We start from the raw sequence: 18,383 nt of genomic DNA, 5'->3' as shown, positions 1-18,383 counted from the left end.
GTGTTTCTAGCTCCGACAGCAGTAATATCTAACGAGTAATATCTAATCATTTCACAACATATACCCAATACACACACATCTAAGTATTTGAATGTAGGTTTCTCTGTAGACAGTGCAGTTCCTGCCAAAGCGGCAGCTACTCTTCCTGGGGTTTATTATGGATCCCCATTAGTTCCTGCCAAGGCAGCAGCTACTCTTCCTGGGGTTTATTATGGATCCCCATTAGTTCCTGCCAAGGCAGCAGCTACTCTTCCTGGGGTTTATTATGGATCCCCATTAGTTCCTGCCAAGGCAGCAGCTACTCTTCCTGGGGTTTATTATGGATCCCCATTAGTTCCTGCCAAAGCGGCAGCTACTCTTCCTGGGGTTTATTATGGATCCCCATTAGTTCCTGCCAAGGCAGCAGCTACTCTTCCTGGGGTTTATTATGGATCCCCATTAGTTCCTGCCAAGGCAGCAGCTACTCTTCCTGGGGTTTATTATGGATCCCCATTAGTTCCTGCCAAGGCAGCAGCTACTCTTCCTGGGGTTTATTATGGATCCCCATTAGTTCCTGCCAAGGCAGCAGCTACTCTTCCTGGGGTTTATTATGGATCCCCATTAGTTCCTGCCAAGGCAGCAGCTACTCTTCCTGGGGTTTATTATGGATCCCCATTAGTTCCTGCCAAGGCAGCAGCTACTCTTCCTGGGGTTTAATATGGATCCCCATTAGTTCCTGCCAAGGCAGCAGCTACTCTTCCTGGGGTCCAGCTAAAATAAAGGCATTTGTACCATTTTAAAAACATAACAATAAATTCACAACACACTGGGTCCTCAGTCACCTTGTCCCAGAGAGGTTTACATGGTTATCAAAACATCACACCAGGGTGAGTCTAAACAAAACACAGCCCTGTGGGGAAAATGAATGGAACCATCTCCCTGTTTGACCTCTAGTTGTTATGGATATTATGACTCTACAGAGACACAAGGTGGACGTGTCAAAATATGTTCCATTGATAAATCACACTTTATTTAACCTCAATGTCATCTTGTGTTTACATGGCATTGTAGATTGTAGCTGTATATAGGATGTATTCTGTATGTTTTCAGTGTGTTTTTAACCCTTTCAGACAATGGATTAATCACAATTAAAAATAGTGCACTAACATTACACAAAGTGAACTCAAGTCTGACAGCCCAAACAAACACACACATTCTCAGTCAAAAACACAAGTCAGAACACAGCCTCTCGATTCTCTCATGTGTTTTCAGGTTCTCTGACTGGGAAAAGGTCTTTCCACAATGAGAGCAGTGGTATGTCTTCTCCTCCTGTGTATTTGTATGTATTCCTTCATGCTCTTTCAGGTACCTTAACCGGGTAAATCGCTCTCCACACTGGGAGCAGCGGTACATCTTCTTACCTGTGTGTGTCCTCTCATGCTTGTTCAGGTTTCCTACCTGGCCAAAACTCTTTCCACAATGGGAACATTGGAAAAGCTTTTCCCCTGTGTGTCCCCTCTCATGCGTTTGCAGGCTCCCTAACTGGGTAAACGACATTCCACATTGGGAACAGTGGTAAGGCTTCTCTCCAGTGTGTATTCTCTTATGTGTTCTCAGGCTCCCTAACTGAGTAAAACTCTTTCCACACTGGGAACAGTGATGTCGTCCTGCTGGTTTGGACGTCTCGGGGTCTGGTTTCCCTGAAGGACTCTTCCTGCTGTCAGAAGGAGAGTCTGGTCTCTCTCCTGTCAAAGACAAACAGATGATTTAATTAAACAGAGACCTGAATGAAACCTCCACATGATAAAACTTCCTATGACGTTTAATCTAGACTAGATCCCTCAATCACCTAAAGTCACTTTTCACAAGTGTTATTAAAGCCACTACAAAATGCAGGTCTCTGTGTGGTTCTTAGTCAGAGAGGCCTATAGAATGGTCTAGAATGTCATTGTATGTTGTAGCGTTTACACCAGTCCAGCCTACGCTTGACACTCTAGCAATGATTAAGTACTTTATGATAACGCGGAAATTAAATAAACGATTTGGTATCATTTTTATGATGGAAGATTGAATAAGTGTGCTTCAAACGGTTTGCTTGTAATGATTTGAAGCCATCGTCTCGACTACCTGTGCATGAGAGTCCATTCAACTCAGTTTCCCTACCTGAAAAAAACGCCATTCCGTAAAGTGTATTCGCGCACGCAAATTCAGGAAGAAACCGAAGAGCAGATGGCCTGACGGCGTTTTGCGACTGTGGGCTCACTTGACCGCAGTCAACGGTGGGCTGGAAATCGCCTCCAGTTTAGTACAGTGGAATTGCAGTATTGCATGAAGGCAAGTCCATTCCGTGAGACATTTTAGTTGTGATTTTGGGTGCAAATCCATTGTTAAGGTTTTGTTGTTGGGCAGCTTCTTGATGCTATTCACATCTTACAGTGTAGCTTTATCAATTCCTACATTAAAAAACGGCATTTAAGCTCAGAACTAGAGTAGAATGACGTTTTAAAACCACGTATCAGTTCAACAACTATTTTCAAGACAGGACTTACTGGTGTTACTCAGATCTTCTGTCTCCTCCTCTTCTTCCCTCTCCTCCTCCTTCAATATGACAGTTATCTCTCCTTCATTCACTCCAAATAAAGTATAATGGTTTTCTTCCTCTTCTTTCTGTGTAACAGCCTCACCCTCTACTTCTTCGTTTACTGTGACATCCTCCTCTTCATTCTCCTCTTTCACGACAACGTTCAGCCAAATACCTTCTTTCTCCTTCCAGCAGACCTCTTTTTTAGCAGGAGGGCAGCAGCTTGCTGAGCTCATGGTCGGGGATGTTAGCCAGCTAACCTAGCTAGTTAGCCTCATTTATCAAGCCAGCTACCGTTACCTGACTAAACGGAAATATGACATGAAATGGGGAAACTAGTTAAAAGACAGAATTATGTTCCAAATACAGAAGTAAATATAGACCGAAGCAGTCTGAACAGCTTGAACGTTTCCGCTAGGAAGCTACCGAGGTGGCTGACGAGATGTTGTTGAAGAAGCGTCCCGTCCACTACATTATACGTCACTCTGATAGCATCGCCTGAAAAACGCATATCGCCATCTGTTGACTGGAGTGGTTAACGCAGATAAATGTTTATTTTATTTCCAGACAAAAAGTGCATTTTTACATTTCTTTCATTAAATAATAATATAATAGTCAGACAACTGCAGATTTGTAATAAGTATGAATTTAAAACCTACTTACACATTCTACCAACACAACAGATGTATCTACTACAGGGAATATTAACCAATGAGGTGGGTCTTTCCACATTCTACCAACCCAACAGATGTATCTACTACAGGGAATATTAACCAATGAGGTGGGTCTTTACACATTCTACCAACACAACAGATGTTTATACTATGAACACTTTCAGGTTAATTGAAGTTAAAACTAAACAGGTTTGGTCATTATCAGGTATTGGAGCGTTGAAAGACGATGCACAACAACGGTTTCTTCCACGAAACCACGACTTCAATAACCACCGCGGTCAAAATAACTCAAGTAAGTCGCCATCGAAACAACTACCGCTACAATCGACCTGTTCGCAATACATGGGTATTGGATCTAACCTCATTGATCTGTCAGTAAGCTATGTTTACATGGGTATTGGGATCTAACCTCATTGATCTGTCTGTAAGCTATGTTTACATGGGTATTGGATCTAACCTCATTGATCTATCAGTAAGCTATGTTTACATGGGTATTGGGATCTGACCTCATTGATCTATCAGTAAGCTATGTTTACATGGGTATTGGATCTGACCTCATTGATCTATCAGTAAGCTATGTTTAGCTATGTTTACATGGGTATTGGATCTAACCTCATTGATCTGTCAGTAAGCTATGTTTACATGGGTATTGGATCTAACCTCATTGATCTATCAGTAAGCTATGTTTACATGGGTATTGGGATCTGACCTCATTGATCTATCAGTAAGCTATGTTTAGCTATGTTTACATGGGTATTGGATCTAACCTCATTGATCTATCAGTAAGCTATGTTTAGCTATGTTTACATGGGTATTGGGATCTGACCTCATTGATCTATCAGTAAGCTATGTTTAGCTATGTTTACATGGGTATTGGATCTAACCTCATTGATCTATCAGTAAGCTATGTTTACATGGGTATTGGATCTAACCTCATTGATCTGTCAGTAAGCTATGTTTACATGGGTATTGGATCTAACCTCATTGATCTATCAGTAAGCTATGTTTAGCTATGTTTACATGGGTATTGGATCTAACCTCATTGATCTATCAGTAAGCTATGTTTACATGGGTATTGGATCTAACCTCATTGATCTATCAGTAAGCTATGTTTACATGGGTATTGGATCTAACCTCATTGATCTGTCAGTAAGCTATGTTTACATGGGTATTGGATCTGACCTCATTGATCTATCAGTAAGCTATGTTTACATGGGTATTGGATCTGACCTCATTGATCTATCAGTAAGCTATGTTTACATGGGTATTGGGATCTAACCTAATTGATCTATCAGTAAGCTGTTTACATGGGTATTGGATCTAACCTCATTGATCTATCAGTAAGCTATGTTTACATGGGTATTGGATCTGACCTCATTGATCTATCAGTAAGCTATGTTTACATGGGTATTGGATCTAACCTCATTGATCTATCAGTAAGCTATGTTTAGCTATGTTTACATGGGTATTGGATCTGACCTCATTGATCTATCAGTAAGCTATGTTTAGCTATGTTTACATGGGTATTGGGATCTAACCTCATTGATCTATCAGTAAGCTATGTTTAGCTATGTTTACATGGGTATTGGATCTGACCTCATTGATCTATCAGTAAGCTATGTTTAGCTATGTTTAGATGGGTATTGGGATCTCAGCTATAGTATAATCCAGCATAGAGTTTGGAGTGTGACTGTTTGAGGTTGTGGACAGGTGTCTTTTATACTGATAACAAGTTCAAACAGGTGTCATTAATATAGGTAACGAGTGGAGGACAGAGGAGCCTCTTAAATAAGAAGTTACAGGTCTGTGAGAGCCAGAAATCTCCTTGTTTGTAGGTGACCAAATACTTATTTTCCACCATAATTTGCAAATAAATTCATTAAAAATCCTACAATGTGATTTTCTGGATTTATTTTTCTCATTTTGTCTGTCATAGTTGAAGTGTACCTATGATGAAAATTACAGACCTCTCTCATCTTTTTAAGTGGGAGAACTTGCACAATTGGTGGCTAAATACTTTTTTGCCCCACTGTGTATATATATATATCATACACATGTAACAGTATAACTTTAGACCGTCCCCTCGCCCATACCGAACCAGGGACCCTCTGCACACATCGATAACAGTCACCCACGAAGCATCGTTACCTATCACTCCACAAAAGCTGCGGCCCTTGCAGAGCAAGGGTTACCACTACTGCAAGGTCTCAGAGCAAGTGACGTTGAAACGCTATTTAGCGCCGCTAACTAAGCTAGCCGTTTCACATCCGTTACACACACACACACACACACACCTCTGAAGTGACAATGATACTGAAGAGTCTGCTTAGGAGACAAATACTCTCAACTGTTTGAATAAAAATAGAGTTTAAGTTACCTGTGATGAATGTTGAAAACAAAAACTGTAATTTCTATATGCAGGAAACTCTAATCTGTACCCTAACCTGTACCCTAACCTGCACCCTAAACTGTACCCTAACCTGCACCCCAACCTGTACCCTAACCTGCACCCCAACCTGTACCCTAACCTGCACGAAACACAGACCTTATCTGAAGTAGATCAAGTCATTCTCTATGGAAGACATGAACAGTAAAATAATGAAGGAACTCCTTTCAAATTCAGCCGCAAGTTATTACAGGAATTATAACGTGTCGACTATTTCTCTCTAAACCATATACCTTTGACTGATCCGGAAACTATCACCTCGAAAACAAGACGTTTGTTCCGTTCCGTATTTTATCTAACGGGTCCATGAGTCTAAATATTCCTGTTACATTGTACAACCTTCAATGTTATGTCATAATTACGTAACATTCTGGCAAATTAGTTTGCAAAGTGCCAGGCGGCCCAAACTGTTGCATATACCCTGAGTCTGCGTGCAATGAACGCAAGAGAAATGACACAATTTCACCTGTTTAATATTGCCTGCTAACCTGGATTTCTTTTAGCTAAATATGCAGGTTTAAAAATATATACTTGTGTATTGATTTTAAGAAAGGCATTGATGTTTATGGTTAAGTACACATTGGAGCAATGACAGTCATTAATTGATTGTTTTTTTGTAAGATAAGAGTAATGCTAGCTAGCAACTTACGTAGCTTACTGCATTCGCGTAACAGGCAGACTCCTCCTGGAGTGCAATGTAATCAGGTGGTTGGAGCGCACATGCCCTGTTCCAGTGTGACTAGATCTCCACAGTGATGTATCAATGCCCTGTTCCAGTGTGACTAGATCTCCAATTTGAGACCATTTTCGTAAACATTGGAGCTTTTTATCGATTTTTAAACACCCCCAGACAATTTATATAAACAGGCCATGATTTGAACATACAGCAAAACAAGCCTGTTTTGAGGCTGCATAGATCCCAGAGTAGGAGAGTCACAGTGATGTATCATACATGCTCTGTTCCAGTGTGACTAGATCTCCACAGTGATGTATCAATGCTCTGTTCCAGGGTGACTAGATCTCCACAGTGATGTATCAATGCTCTGTTCCAGTGTGACTAGATCTCCACAGTGATGTATCATACATGCTCTGTTCCAGTGTGACTAGATCTCCACAGTGATGTATCAATGCTCTGTTCCAGGGTGACTAGATCTCCACAGTGATGTATCATACATGCTCTGTTCCAGTGTGACTAGACCTCCACAGTGATGTATCATACATGCTCTGTTCCAGTGTGACTAGATCTCCACAGTGATGTATCAATGCTCTGTTCCAGTGTGACTAGATCTCCACAGTGATGTATCAATGCTCTGTTCCAGTGTAACTAGATCTCCACAGTGATGTGTCAATGCTCTATTCCAGTGTAACTAGATCTCCACAGTGATGTATCAATGCTCTGTTCCAGTGTGACTAGATCTCCACAGTGATGTATCATACATGCTCTGTTCCAGTGTGACTAGATCTCCACAGTGATGTATCAATGCTCTGTTCCAGTGTGACTAGATCTCCACAGTGATGTATCAATGCTCTGTTCCAGGGTGACTAGATCTCCACAGTGATGTATCAATGCTCTGTTCCAGTGTGACTAGATCTCCACAGTGATGTATCATACATGCTCTGTTCCAGTGTGACTAGATCTCCACAGTGATGTATCAATGCTCTGTTCCAGGGTGACTAGATCTCCACAGTGATGTATCATACATGCTCTGTTCCAGTGTGACTAGATCTCCACAGTGATGTATCAATGCTCTGTTCCAGTGTGACTAGATCTCCACAGTGATGTATCAATGCTCTGTTCCAGTGTGACTAGATCTCCACAGTGATGTATCAATGCTCTGTTCCAGTGTGACTAGATCTCCACAGTGATGTATCAATGCTCTGTTCCAGGGTGACCACCTATAATTTGAGCATTTTGGCAAAGTTTTGAGGTTTTTTCGATTTTTAAAACACCCCCAGACATTTACACCCTCTTCCCCAGAATTTCAAGGGCCAGCGAGAGCTCACCGGACGCCGCCGGAACCGCAACGCTTTCCAGGACTTTGGCCCCTCTCTCGGGGCGAACCCATTCCAGGGCGCGCAGCACTTCACAAAGAAAAGAGAACTCTCCCTGGGGCTCCCGCCAGCTCCTCCGGGATCGTTCGTGTTACCGCACTGGACACCTCGCGGCTCCCATCTCCGCCACTCCGGATTTGGGGATCTGAACCCTTTCGATCGGCTCACATGCCACAGGCCCATATGCTCACATGCCACATGTCACAGGCCCAAAGGCCCATTTGCTCACATGCCACAGGCCCAAAGGCCCATATGCCCTGGTACTTTCATAGGCTTTCAGGACTATACACATGACATATTATGTCGTATTTTAGGTATAACGAAAATGTACTTTATTTAGTCACATAACTACAGCTGTAAATACTACTGGATAAAGGCTTCTGCTATTGAATACATTAAATGATTTATAACACCTGGAGCAACCTTAAATTGTCCCTGCATTTTTTTGATCCCCTTCAGAACATTTATGAGAGTTTGAGATAGTGACCTTTGGAGAGAGTTTTTCCAAACTGACAACCTTTTGTTTTCAAATGGAATTAATGCAAATTCAACTTGTGAGAAAACCCCCAATCAGAGGTATGATATTCCCTCCCTTCAAACATTTTTCCCTGAATAGAATATTTAAATGTGTAAAGGGGTTGGGCCTATCTGATTGTAAATATAAAGACCTTTCCAGAGTCTGAACTCATTCTCTACAGAACGTTATACTGTGAGACACTTAGAAGGAGCTGGAGTTGGATTATTGCCTTTTTCCCATATTCTGAAAACATTTCATTGAGAATTGACTTCCTTCTCCTTGGAGCAAGATGGCATCTGCAACTGCTACTGGGTCAAGGTAAGTTCTCTCTAAATGAAGGGAATAGCACACCTCTCAGTGGGGGTTTTATACTCTCATTTGGCTCTTTCTCTTAAATCAGACCATAAATGAATTGCTTTCTATCATGTTTCACAGAGGGTTAGAGGGGGAGGGTGTGCAGAATGTTTTTGAAATCACTTGGCAACTCTTTATTTCTGCATTTTGTGTCGCGCAGTGAGGGTTGAAAAATGATGGTCTGTGATTGTTAGCTGGCGTGCTATCCTCAGATAATAGCATTGTTTGCTTTCACTGTAAAGCATTTTTGAAATCTGACATGCTGGCTGGATTCACAACAAGTGTCGCTTTAATTTGGTGTATTGAATGTGTGAATTTCATGAAGTTACATTTTTACAGTCATTTATTTGAATTTGGCATTCTGCATTTTCACTGGATGTTGGCCAGGTGGGACGCGTCCCACATTTCCCAGAGAGGGTTTAAGTAATAACTTCATTACATGAACTTATTGTGCATCACTGTCTTACAGAAAACAAAGAAGGATCCCTATTGTGTGCAGAGTGTGCATGAAGAACCAGGAAAACATCATCTATACATCTCCACAGAGTGTGCATGAAGAACCAGGAAAACATCATCTATACATCTCCACAGAGTGTGCATGAAGAACCAGGAAAACATCATCTATACATCTCCACAGAGTGTGCATGAAGAACCAGGAAAACATCATCTATACATCTCCACAGAGTGTGCATGAAGAACCAGGAAAACATCATCTATACATCTCCACAGAGTGTGCATGAAGAACCAGGAAAACATCATCTATACATCTCCACAGAGTGTGCATGAAGAACCAGGAAAACATCATCTATACATCTCCACAGAGTGTGCATGAAGAACCAGGAAAACATCATCTGTACATCTCCACAGAGTGTGCATGAAGAACCAGGAAAACATCATCTATACATCTCCACAGAGTGTGCATGAAGAACCAGGAAAACATCATCTATACATCTCCACAGAGTGTGCATGAAGAACCAGGAAAACATCATCTATACATCTCCACAGAGTGTGCATGAAGAACCAGGAAAACATCATCTATACATCTCCACAGAGTGTGCATGAAGAACCAGGAAAACATAATCTATACATCTCCACAGAGTGTGCATGAAGAACCAGGAAAACATCATCTATACATCTCCACAGAGTGTGCATGAAGAACCAGGAAAACATCATCTATACATCTCCACAGAGTGTGCATGAAGAACCAGGAAAACATCATCTATACATCTCCACAGAGTGTGCATGAAGAACCAGGAAAACATCATCTGTACATCTCCACAGAGTGTGCATGAAGAACCAGGAAAACATCATCTATACATCTCCACAGAGTGTGCATGAAGAACCAGGAAAACATCATCTATACATCTCCACAGAGTGTGCATGAAGAACCAGGAAAACATCATCTATACATCTCCACAGAGTGTGCATGAAGAACCAGGAAAACATCATCTATACATCTCCACAGAGTGTGCATGAAGAACCAGGAAAACATCATCTATACATCTCCACAGAGTGTGCATGAAGAACCAGGAAAACATCATCTATACATCTCCACAGAGTGTGCATGAAGAACCAGGAAAACATCATCTATACATCTCCACAGAGTGTGCATGAAGAACCAGGAAAACATCATCTATACATCTCCACACAGTGTGCATGAAGAACCAGGAAAACATCATCTATACATCTCCGCAGAGTGTGCATGAAGAACCAGGAAAACATCATCTATACATCTCCACAGAGTGTGCATGAAGAACCAGGAAAACATCATCTATACATCTCCACAGAGTGTGCATGAAGAACCAGGAAAACATCATCTATACATCTCCACAGAGTGTGCATGAAGAACCAGGAAAACATCATCTATACATCTCCACAGAGTGTGCATGAAGAACCAGGAAAACATCATCTATACATCTCCACAGAGTGTGCATGAAGAACCAGGAAAACATCATCTATACATCTCCACAGAGTGTGCATGAAGAACCAGGAAAACATCATCTATACATCTCCACAGAGTGTGCATGAAGAACCAGGAAAACATCATCTATACATCTCCACAGAGAGTGCATGAAGACAGAATCAAAACCAAAGATTGATCAGGAAGTTCATAATTCCCGCGATTCCCTGATAGAGCATCTTTGGCACGGCAGGATCATTGACTACAGAATACTCAGCTGTATTGTGACACAACAGGACGCACTCCAACCTCTGATTAAGAATCGTGAACAAATGGGTCATTTTGTTACGAACAAGCCAGAAGACAATCAAACAACTGGGTAAAAGCTACTATTTTACACTGATAAAATAATATATGTGCAAGTTACATTGGAACTCATTTGAACTGTTGTCCAGTTATGTTGGATTGTAAAATAATATAAACGTTTCTGTTAATCTGTGGGATATTTCAGCCAAGTGGAAGTGGCTCAAGTGTTGGCACCAACTACAGATGAACATATAGATGAAGACTCAGACGTCAACATGGACCAGTCGGCGTTGTACCAACCGTAAGTAAATGCAAATAGAAATCATCTCATTAACAAGTAGTACGTATAAGTATATAAACAAACATGTACATTGTTCACTACTTTGGCCAGTATTCCCTACATTGTTCACTACTGTGGCCAGTATTTCCTACATTGTTCACTACTGTGGCCAGTATTCCCTACATTGTACACTACTTTGGCCAGTATTCCCTACATTGTTCACTACTTTGGCCAGTATTCCCTACATTGTTCACTACTGTGGCCAGTATTTCCTACATTGTACACTACTTTGGCCAGTATTCCCTACATTGTGCACTACTTTGGCCAGTATTCCCTACATTGTTCACTACTTTGGCCAGTATTCCCTACATTGTGCACTACTTTGGCCAGTATTCCCTACATTGTTCACTACTTTGGCCAGTATTCCCTACATTGTTCACTACTTTGGCCAGTATTCCCTACATTGTGCACTACTGTGGCCAGTATTCCCTACATTGTTCACTACTTTGGCCGGAGACTTGGTCAAAAGTAGTACACTAAATAGGGAACAGTGTGTCTGAGGATGGTATGTACAGCAAATATCTCATACATCTCTATCTCTCTCTGTCTCTCTCTCTCTCTCTCTCTCTCTCTCTGTCTCATTCTCTATCTCGCTCTCTCTCTCTGTCTCTCTGTCTCTCTCTCTGTCTCTCTGTCTCTCTCTCTGTCTCTCTGTCTCCCCGTCTCTCTCTCTCTCTCTCTCTGTCTCTCTTTCTCTCTCTCTCTCAGCAGGTAACAGGATACTGTTGTCAAACTGTCACAGCTCAGCCTCCTCTTCCTCTTCCTCCTCCTAGGAACCAGTCTAACAAACCAAAAACCAACCAAAATACAACCTAATGAGAACTAACAGGCTATCAACAAGGATCTATGTTCAACAAACCTGACATTCAGCCATCAAGCCAATGACCAACCAACTAGACCCAACATTCAGCCAACCAACGTTTGACCAACCAAGAAATAACCAATAGACAACCAAGCTGACATTGAACAAACTACTATCCAACCAACAGACATCAGTCTCACTCTGAAAGATCCCCTCTATCAGTCTGGCATAAAACACCTACCTGCTATCCAATCAACAGACATCAGTGTCACTCTGAAAGATCCCCTCTATCAATGGAGACAACGGTTATTCTTCAATAAAACAGAAGCTTCTACAGTCGTCTGGTTGAAGTGTGTTAAACACAGAGTCTCTTTAGGCATCAACACACATCCTACACTACACATGTACTGGAGTGGACACACATCCTACACTACACATGTACTGGAGTGGACACACATCCTACACTACACATGTACTGGAGTGGACACACATCCTACACTACACATGTACTGGAGTGGACACACATCCTACACTACACATGTACTGGAGTGGACACACATCCTACACTACACATGTACTGGAGTGGACACACATCCTACACTACACATGTACTGGAGTGGACACACATCCTACACTATACATGTACTGGAGTGGACACACATCCTACACTACACATGTACTGGAGTGGACACACATCCTACATTACACATGTACTGGAGTGGACACACATCCTACACTACACATGTACTGGAGTGGACACACATCCTACACTACACATGTACTGGAGTGGACACACATCCTACACTACACATGTACTGGAGTACACAGACACACATCCTACACTACACATGTACTGGAGTGGACACACATCCTACCCTACACATGTACTGGAGTGGACACACATCCTACACTACACATGTACTGGAGTGGACACACATCCTACACTACACATGTACTGGAGTGGACACACATCCTACCCTACACATGTACTGGAGTGGACACACATCCTACACTACACATGTACTGGAGTGGACACACATCCTACACTACACATGTACTGGAGTGGACACACATCCTACACTGCACATGTAATGGAGTGGACACACATCCTACACTACACATGTACTGGAGTGGACACACATCCTACACTACACATGTACTGGAGTACACAGACACACATCCTACACTACACATGTACTGGAGTGGACACACATCCTACACTACACATGTACTGGAGTGGACACACATCCTACACTACACATGTACTGGAGTGGACACACATCCTACACTACACATGTACTGGAGTACACAGACACACATCCTACACTACACATGTACTGGAGTGGACACACATCCTACCCTACACATGTACTGGAGTGGACACACATCCTACACTACACATGTACTGGAGTGGACACACATCCTACACTACACATGTACTGGAGTGGACACACATCCTACACTACACATGTACTGGAGTGGACACACATCCTACACTACACATGTACTGGAGTGGACACACATCCTAAACTACACATGTACTGGAGTGGACACACATCCTACACTACACATGTACTGGAGTGGACACACATCCTACACTACACATGTACTGGAGTGGACACACATCCTACACTACACATGTACTGGAGTGGAAACACATCCTACACTACACATGTACTGGAGTGGACACACATCCTACACTACACATGTACTGGAGTACACAGACACACATCCTACACTACATATGTACTGGAGTGGACACACATCCTACACTACACATATACTGGAGTACACAGACACACATCCTACACTGGAGTGGACACACATCCTACACACACACACACACACACACACACACACACACACACACACACACACACACACACACACACACACACACACACACACACACACACACACACACACACACACACACACTTAAGGATTTGCTATGAGGGTTTCAGCATGACAGTTAATCAAAGAGGGGAATCACACAGACTGATCTCAGTTAATTCATACTGTATGTTGTAGTCTGTCCAAGAGGGGAATCACACAGACTGATCTCAGTTAATTCATACTGTATGTTGTAGTCTGTCCAAGAGGGGAATCACACAGACTGATCTCAGTTAATTCATACTGTATGTTGTAGTCTGTCCAAGAGGGGAATCACACAGACTGATCTCAGTTAATTCATACTGTATGTTGTAGTCTGTCTAATAATTAAATCACACCAGACTGACAGCCTGTAATTTTATTAAAAGCATCCAGTTGATTACATGGCAGTTTAGAGAGCAACATCATAACAATAATCTACTTCATAATCAATATAACATTTATAATCAATAACATCATTATCTCTATACTACTAACAACATAACACTAATCTACATCATAATCAATATCATAACGTTTATAATCAATAACATCATGAGAGGTAAACAACAACAAACCCCTTTATTAAAAAATGTTTCAAAATACAAAGAATGAACAGATGATTATAATAATACCTGGACTAATAATGGAAACACTTCAAGATAAAGAATCTAAGAGACACTAAATAAGATAAAGAATCTAAGAGACACTAAATAAGATAAAGACTCTAAGAGACACTAAATAAGATAAAGAATCTAAGAGACACTAAATAAAGATAAGAAGCAATACCGGAACATGAAACAGACGTAATTGAGCTACTCTCTTAAAATAATTAAAAAACGATTGTTACCAAAATACCATGTTACCAAAACCCCATGTTACCCCAAACTCCATATTAACAAAACCCCATGTTACCCCAAACCCCATGTTACCCAAAACCCCATGTTACCCAAAACCCCATGTTACCAAACCCGCATGTTACCATAACCCCATGCTACCCCAAACCCCATGTTACCCAAAACCCCATGTTACCCAAACCTCATGTTACCCAAACCTCATGTTACCCAAACCCCATGTTACCCCAAACCCCATGTTACCCAAACCTCATGTTACCCAAACCTCATGTTACCCAAAACCCCATGTTACCCAAAACCCATGTTACCCAAAAACCCCATGTTACCCAAAAACCCCATGTTACCCAAAAACCCCATGTTACCAAAACCCCCATGTTACCCAAACCCCATGTTGCCCCAAACCCCAGTTACCCAAACCCCATGTTACCCCACACCCCATGTTACCCAAAACCCCATGTTACCCAAAACCCCATGTTACCAAACCCCATGTTACCCAAAACCCTATGATACCCAAACCCCCATGATACCCAAAATCCCATGTTACCCAAACCCCATGTTACCCAAAAACCCCATGTTACCCAAAAACCCCATGTCACCCGAAACCCCATGTTACCCAAATCTCATGTTATCCAAATCGCCATGTTACCCAAAATCCCATGTTACCCAAACCCCATGTTACCCAAAAACCCCATGTTACCCAAAAACCCCATGTCACCCAAACCCCATGTTACCCAAAAACCCCATGTCACCCAAACCCCATGTTACCAAAACCCCATGTTACCCAAAACCCCATGTTACTCTGGTGGTAAAAACCAAACTAAATGAATAATGGTGGTTGCAGTCACTCCTTTTAGATTTCTTCCAAGGTTCTAGAAAGATAAACTAATTCTGAACTTGTTATTAAAATTAAAACCACTTCAGGTTTGTCACCACATTTTAAACATCAGTCCACTGCTGACCATCAATTTAAAACACAAAACTGACCTAAGATCAACATGTAGGGTCAGCTGCATTCTACTCCTACTCCGTCCCCTGGGCTGCTCTCTCCTCTCCCGGTCCAGCTTCAGCTCTGGAGCTCAGAGAGACCATCTCCATGGCATTGACATAAAGATCCATGCTGCTCACCCTGTTCACTCTCTTCTGCCTCCTGGTGGGCTAGGGAGACACAGCACCAACAGTCAGATATTTACTCTCTAGTATCTCCATTCTCTCTCCCTCTCTCTCCCTCTCCCCCTCTCCCTCTAGTTTAAATGACTTGTAACGTCTGAGTAAATGTCTTTACCTTGTAGTACAGGTAGGAGGTGGTGATGGATGTCAGTAGGATCAGCAGCACTACAACGTGTCTGATGATGAAGGCTGGCAGAGGAGAGGCTGCAAACAGAAACACCTTTGATGAGGGGACTGATCATCATCACATAGATCTGTGGGAAATCTGTCAATGACAAAGTTATAAGTCTGGTTCATGTTCAGTTACCTGTGATGGTGAGGGAGAGGAGCTCACTCTCAGAGGAGAAGTTATGAGAGAAAACATAATTCTCATAAACACAGCTGTAGTTCCCTTGGTGGGAGTCATCTGCAGCAGGGAAGAGGAAGGCAGCAGAGTGATTGACAGCTGGCTGGGTTCTGTTGGAGCTGGTGAACGTGAGGAGGAAGGAGCCTCCTGGGTACTGTGGCTGAGTGGAGCAGGTGATGGTGAAGTTGTAGCCCCTGAACATCTCAGGCCCCTGGTGCCCCCTGAAGACCCCTCCCATTGGGTCAGTCAGGAAGATATCAGGCTGGACCAGGAGATCTGTAACAATAAAAGAGAACAAGATAAACCTCTTCAACTAGTTTCCTATAAATATGACAATAACATCAGCATGTAACAGTGCCAGCCACCCTCCCTCACAGGGCAACATGAGTAGTGGGCCTACAGTCACTGAGACAACATATGTTGATATCAGGCTGAAGCAGGACATCTGGAACAAGAGGAGAGAAAAAGAAAACGTAGCTCCTCAACTACTTTCCTCATTTAGATGTGACAATAACATGACATGTGACAGTGGTAGTGAGTAGAGACGTTCACTGAGATAACACTCAAATACAAAGCATTCTGGGATATTTAAGTGGTATTTGATTCCTACTTGACTGAGTGATCTATTTAGTAAAGCAGACTGACAAGTTAAACAGTCATCATGAGAGGTACAGAGGAAGTTGTATGAATGAAGGAAATCAGTTGAATATAATTATAATATGTTGATATTTCCTGAGCAGATCACTGTGAGTCCAGGAAGGAGATATAATACATGGACTAAAGTATGTGGAACTCAGCAGTGAGTTTTACAACAGAGGAATATTTTTACGCTCTACGTGGTTCAGCACTCAGTGGTCCATTCTGTGAGCTTGTGTTGTCTACCACTTCACGGCTGAGCCGTTGTTGCTCCGAGATGTTCCACGTTGAAATTCTATGACATCTTCAGTAAGGACATTTTACTGCTGATATTTGTCTATGGAGATTGCATGGCTGTGGGCTCAATTTGATACACCTGTCAGGTGTGGCTGAAATAGCCGAATCCACTGATGTCCACATACTATTGGCCATATAGTGTATCTTGTTATTACCTGAGCAGATCACTGTGAGTCCAGAAAGGAGATCATACGTTCTTCTACACTCCCTCAGTGAAGAATCAGACCCAGAACAGGAAACTCCAAACCCTCTAGTGGTGTTTCCAGGTGGTACTGAAACAGTGGAGCCACAACCCATCTGTCTACACACTACTGCAGCTACATCCCTCTGGTCCCAGTCATCAGCTCCCACAGTCCTCCACTCTCCCTGGTCGTACCACTCCACTCCACCAGCACAGCGACTGCCTCCTCCCACCAGCCTCACATCATCAGGCTCTGAGAAAAGAAAAGAGAGAGACAGTAATCTTACTATTTTCTCACTAAAACACACCTATATTGTCTCTCATATTCTTCACTCCAGGTGAGAAACAATGTTGATTGAGTGACAAACTGTTTCTTACCTGAGCAGGTGAGTCCAACAGCATTACCAGGTAGGCAGGTGTTGTTTTCTCTGTCTGAGGTGTCACAGTCCAGGAGAAGGGACTCTTTGCCTTTACACTGGAACTCTTTATCCCAGGTCTGACCCTCACCTTCTCCATAGAGCCCCCCCTGTAGAGCTGCAGGAGCCCCACAGCCAAGCTCCCCACAGACTACCTCTGCATCCTGCCAGTCAAAGTCAGCTTCACACACTGAGGCCCAGGAATGATTGGACTTCACCTCCACTCTCCCAGAGCAGAGACCAGCTCCATCCACAAGCCGCACAGACTCTGGAGAAAAAGAGTTGGTTGAACATTCAATCAGTTTTGTTGATGACACTGTCAAGGACTAAACACAAATATGTTGGATAAAAGATAGTAGTTTGCTATGTTTGATACTGTAAGAGGTAGAAATGGGTTCTTAGTCACTCAGGATCGGGTTGGGAATAATGCAGGCAGGAGACAGGAATAAGTTCACTTCACTTTATAGAAAATAAACAGCTGGACATCCATCAGGCAGCTTCACTTCAGTACCATCTGAACTACAATGATCTGCCCATGAACATCTCCCATAAACCAATATGACAAACACAAATATAATGTTTAAATACATCTGACATCTCTCCCTCTATTTAAATGAAATAAAAACACATAAAACATGATACATGGTAATATTGTATAATGTA

At 42.3% G+C, this 18,383-nt stretch overlaps 2 protein-coding genes across 3 annotated transcripts in view; both read right to left on the bottom strand.

Annotated features, from left to right (window-relative positions):
- Positions 1–17,546, bottom strand: part of LOC116371794 (uncharacterized) — a 67,410-nt gene extending 49,864 nt beyond the window's left edge. The window contains exons 1-2 of the mRNA XM_031820796.1: positions 17,279–17,546; positions 16,152–16,466 (exon numbers count right to left, since the gene is read on the bottom strand). Of these exons, the coding sequence (XP_031676656.1) occupies positions 16,152–16,466; positions 17,279–17,420 (457 nt within the window). The 5' untranslated portion in view covers positions 17,421–17,546. The remainder of the gene's footprint in view (positions 1–16,151; positions 16,467–17,278) is intronic.
- Positions 983–3,082, bottom strand: LOC116371790 (gastrula zinc finger protein XlCGF7.1-like). 2 transcript variants are annotated; one of them, XM_031820794.1, is made up of 2 exons: positions 2,538–3,082; positions 983–1,724 (listed from the first exon to the last, which is right to left on the bottom strand). In XM_031820794.1, exons 1-2 carry the CDS (start codon positions 2,794–2,796, stop codon positions 1,201–1,203), a joined length of 783 nt encoding a protein of 260 aa, XP_031676654.1. In that variant the 5' UTR covers positions 2,797–3,082; the 3' UTR covers positions 983–1,200. The 2 variants fall into 2 exon arrangements, with proteins under 2 accessions (XP_031676654.1, XP_031676653.1); XM_031820793.1 differs by having other exon boundaries at positions 2,529–3,079.
- Positions 17,547–18,383: the final 837 nt, after the last annotated feature.

This window comes from Oncorhynchus kisutch, unplaced genomic scaffold (assembly GCF_002021735.2).
Source record: "Oncorhynchus kisutch isolate 150728-3 unplaced genomic scaffold, Okis_V2 scaffold3655, whole genome shotgun sequence".
NCBI classification, from domain to species: Eukaryota; Metazoa; Chordata; class Actinopteri; order Salmoniformes; family Salmonidae; genus Oncorhynchus; species Oncorhynchus kisutch.
The sequence above is the reverse complement of the archived record's forward strand: the minus strand, read 5'-3'. Positions and strand labels throughout refer to the sequence as shown.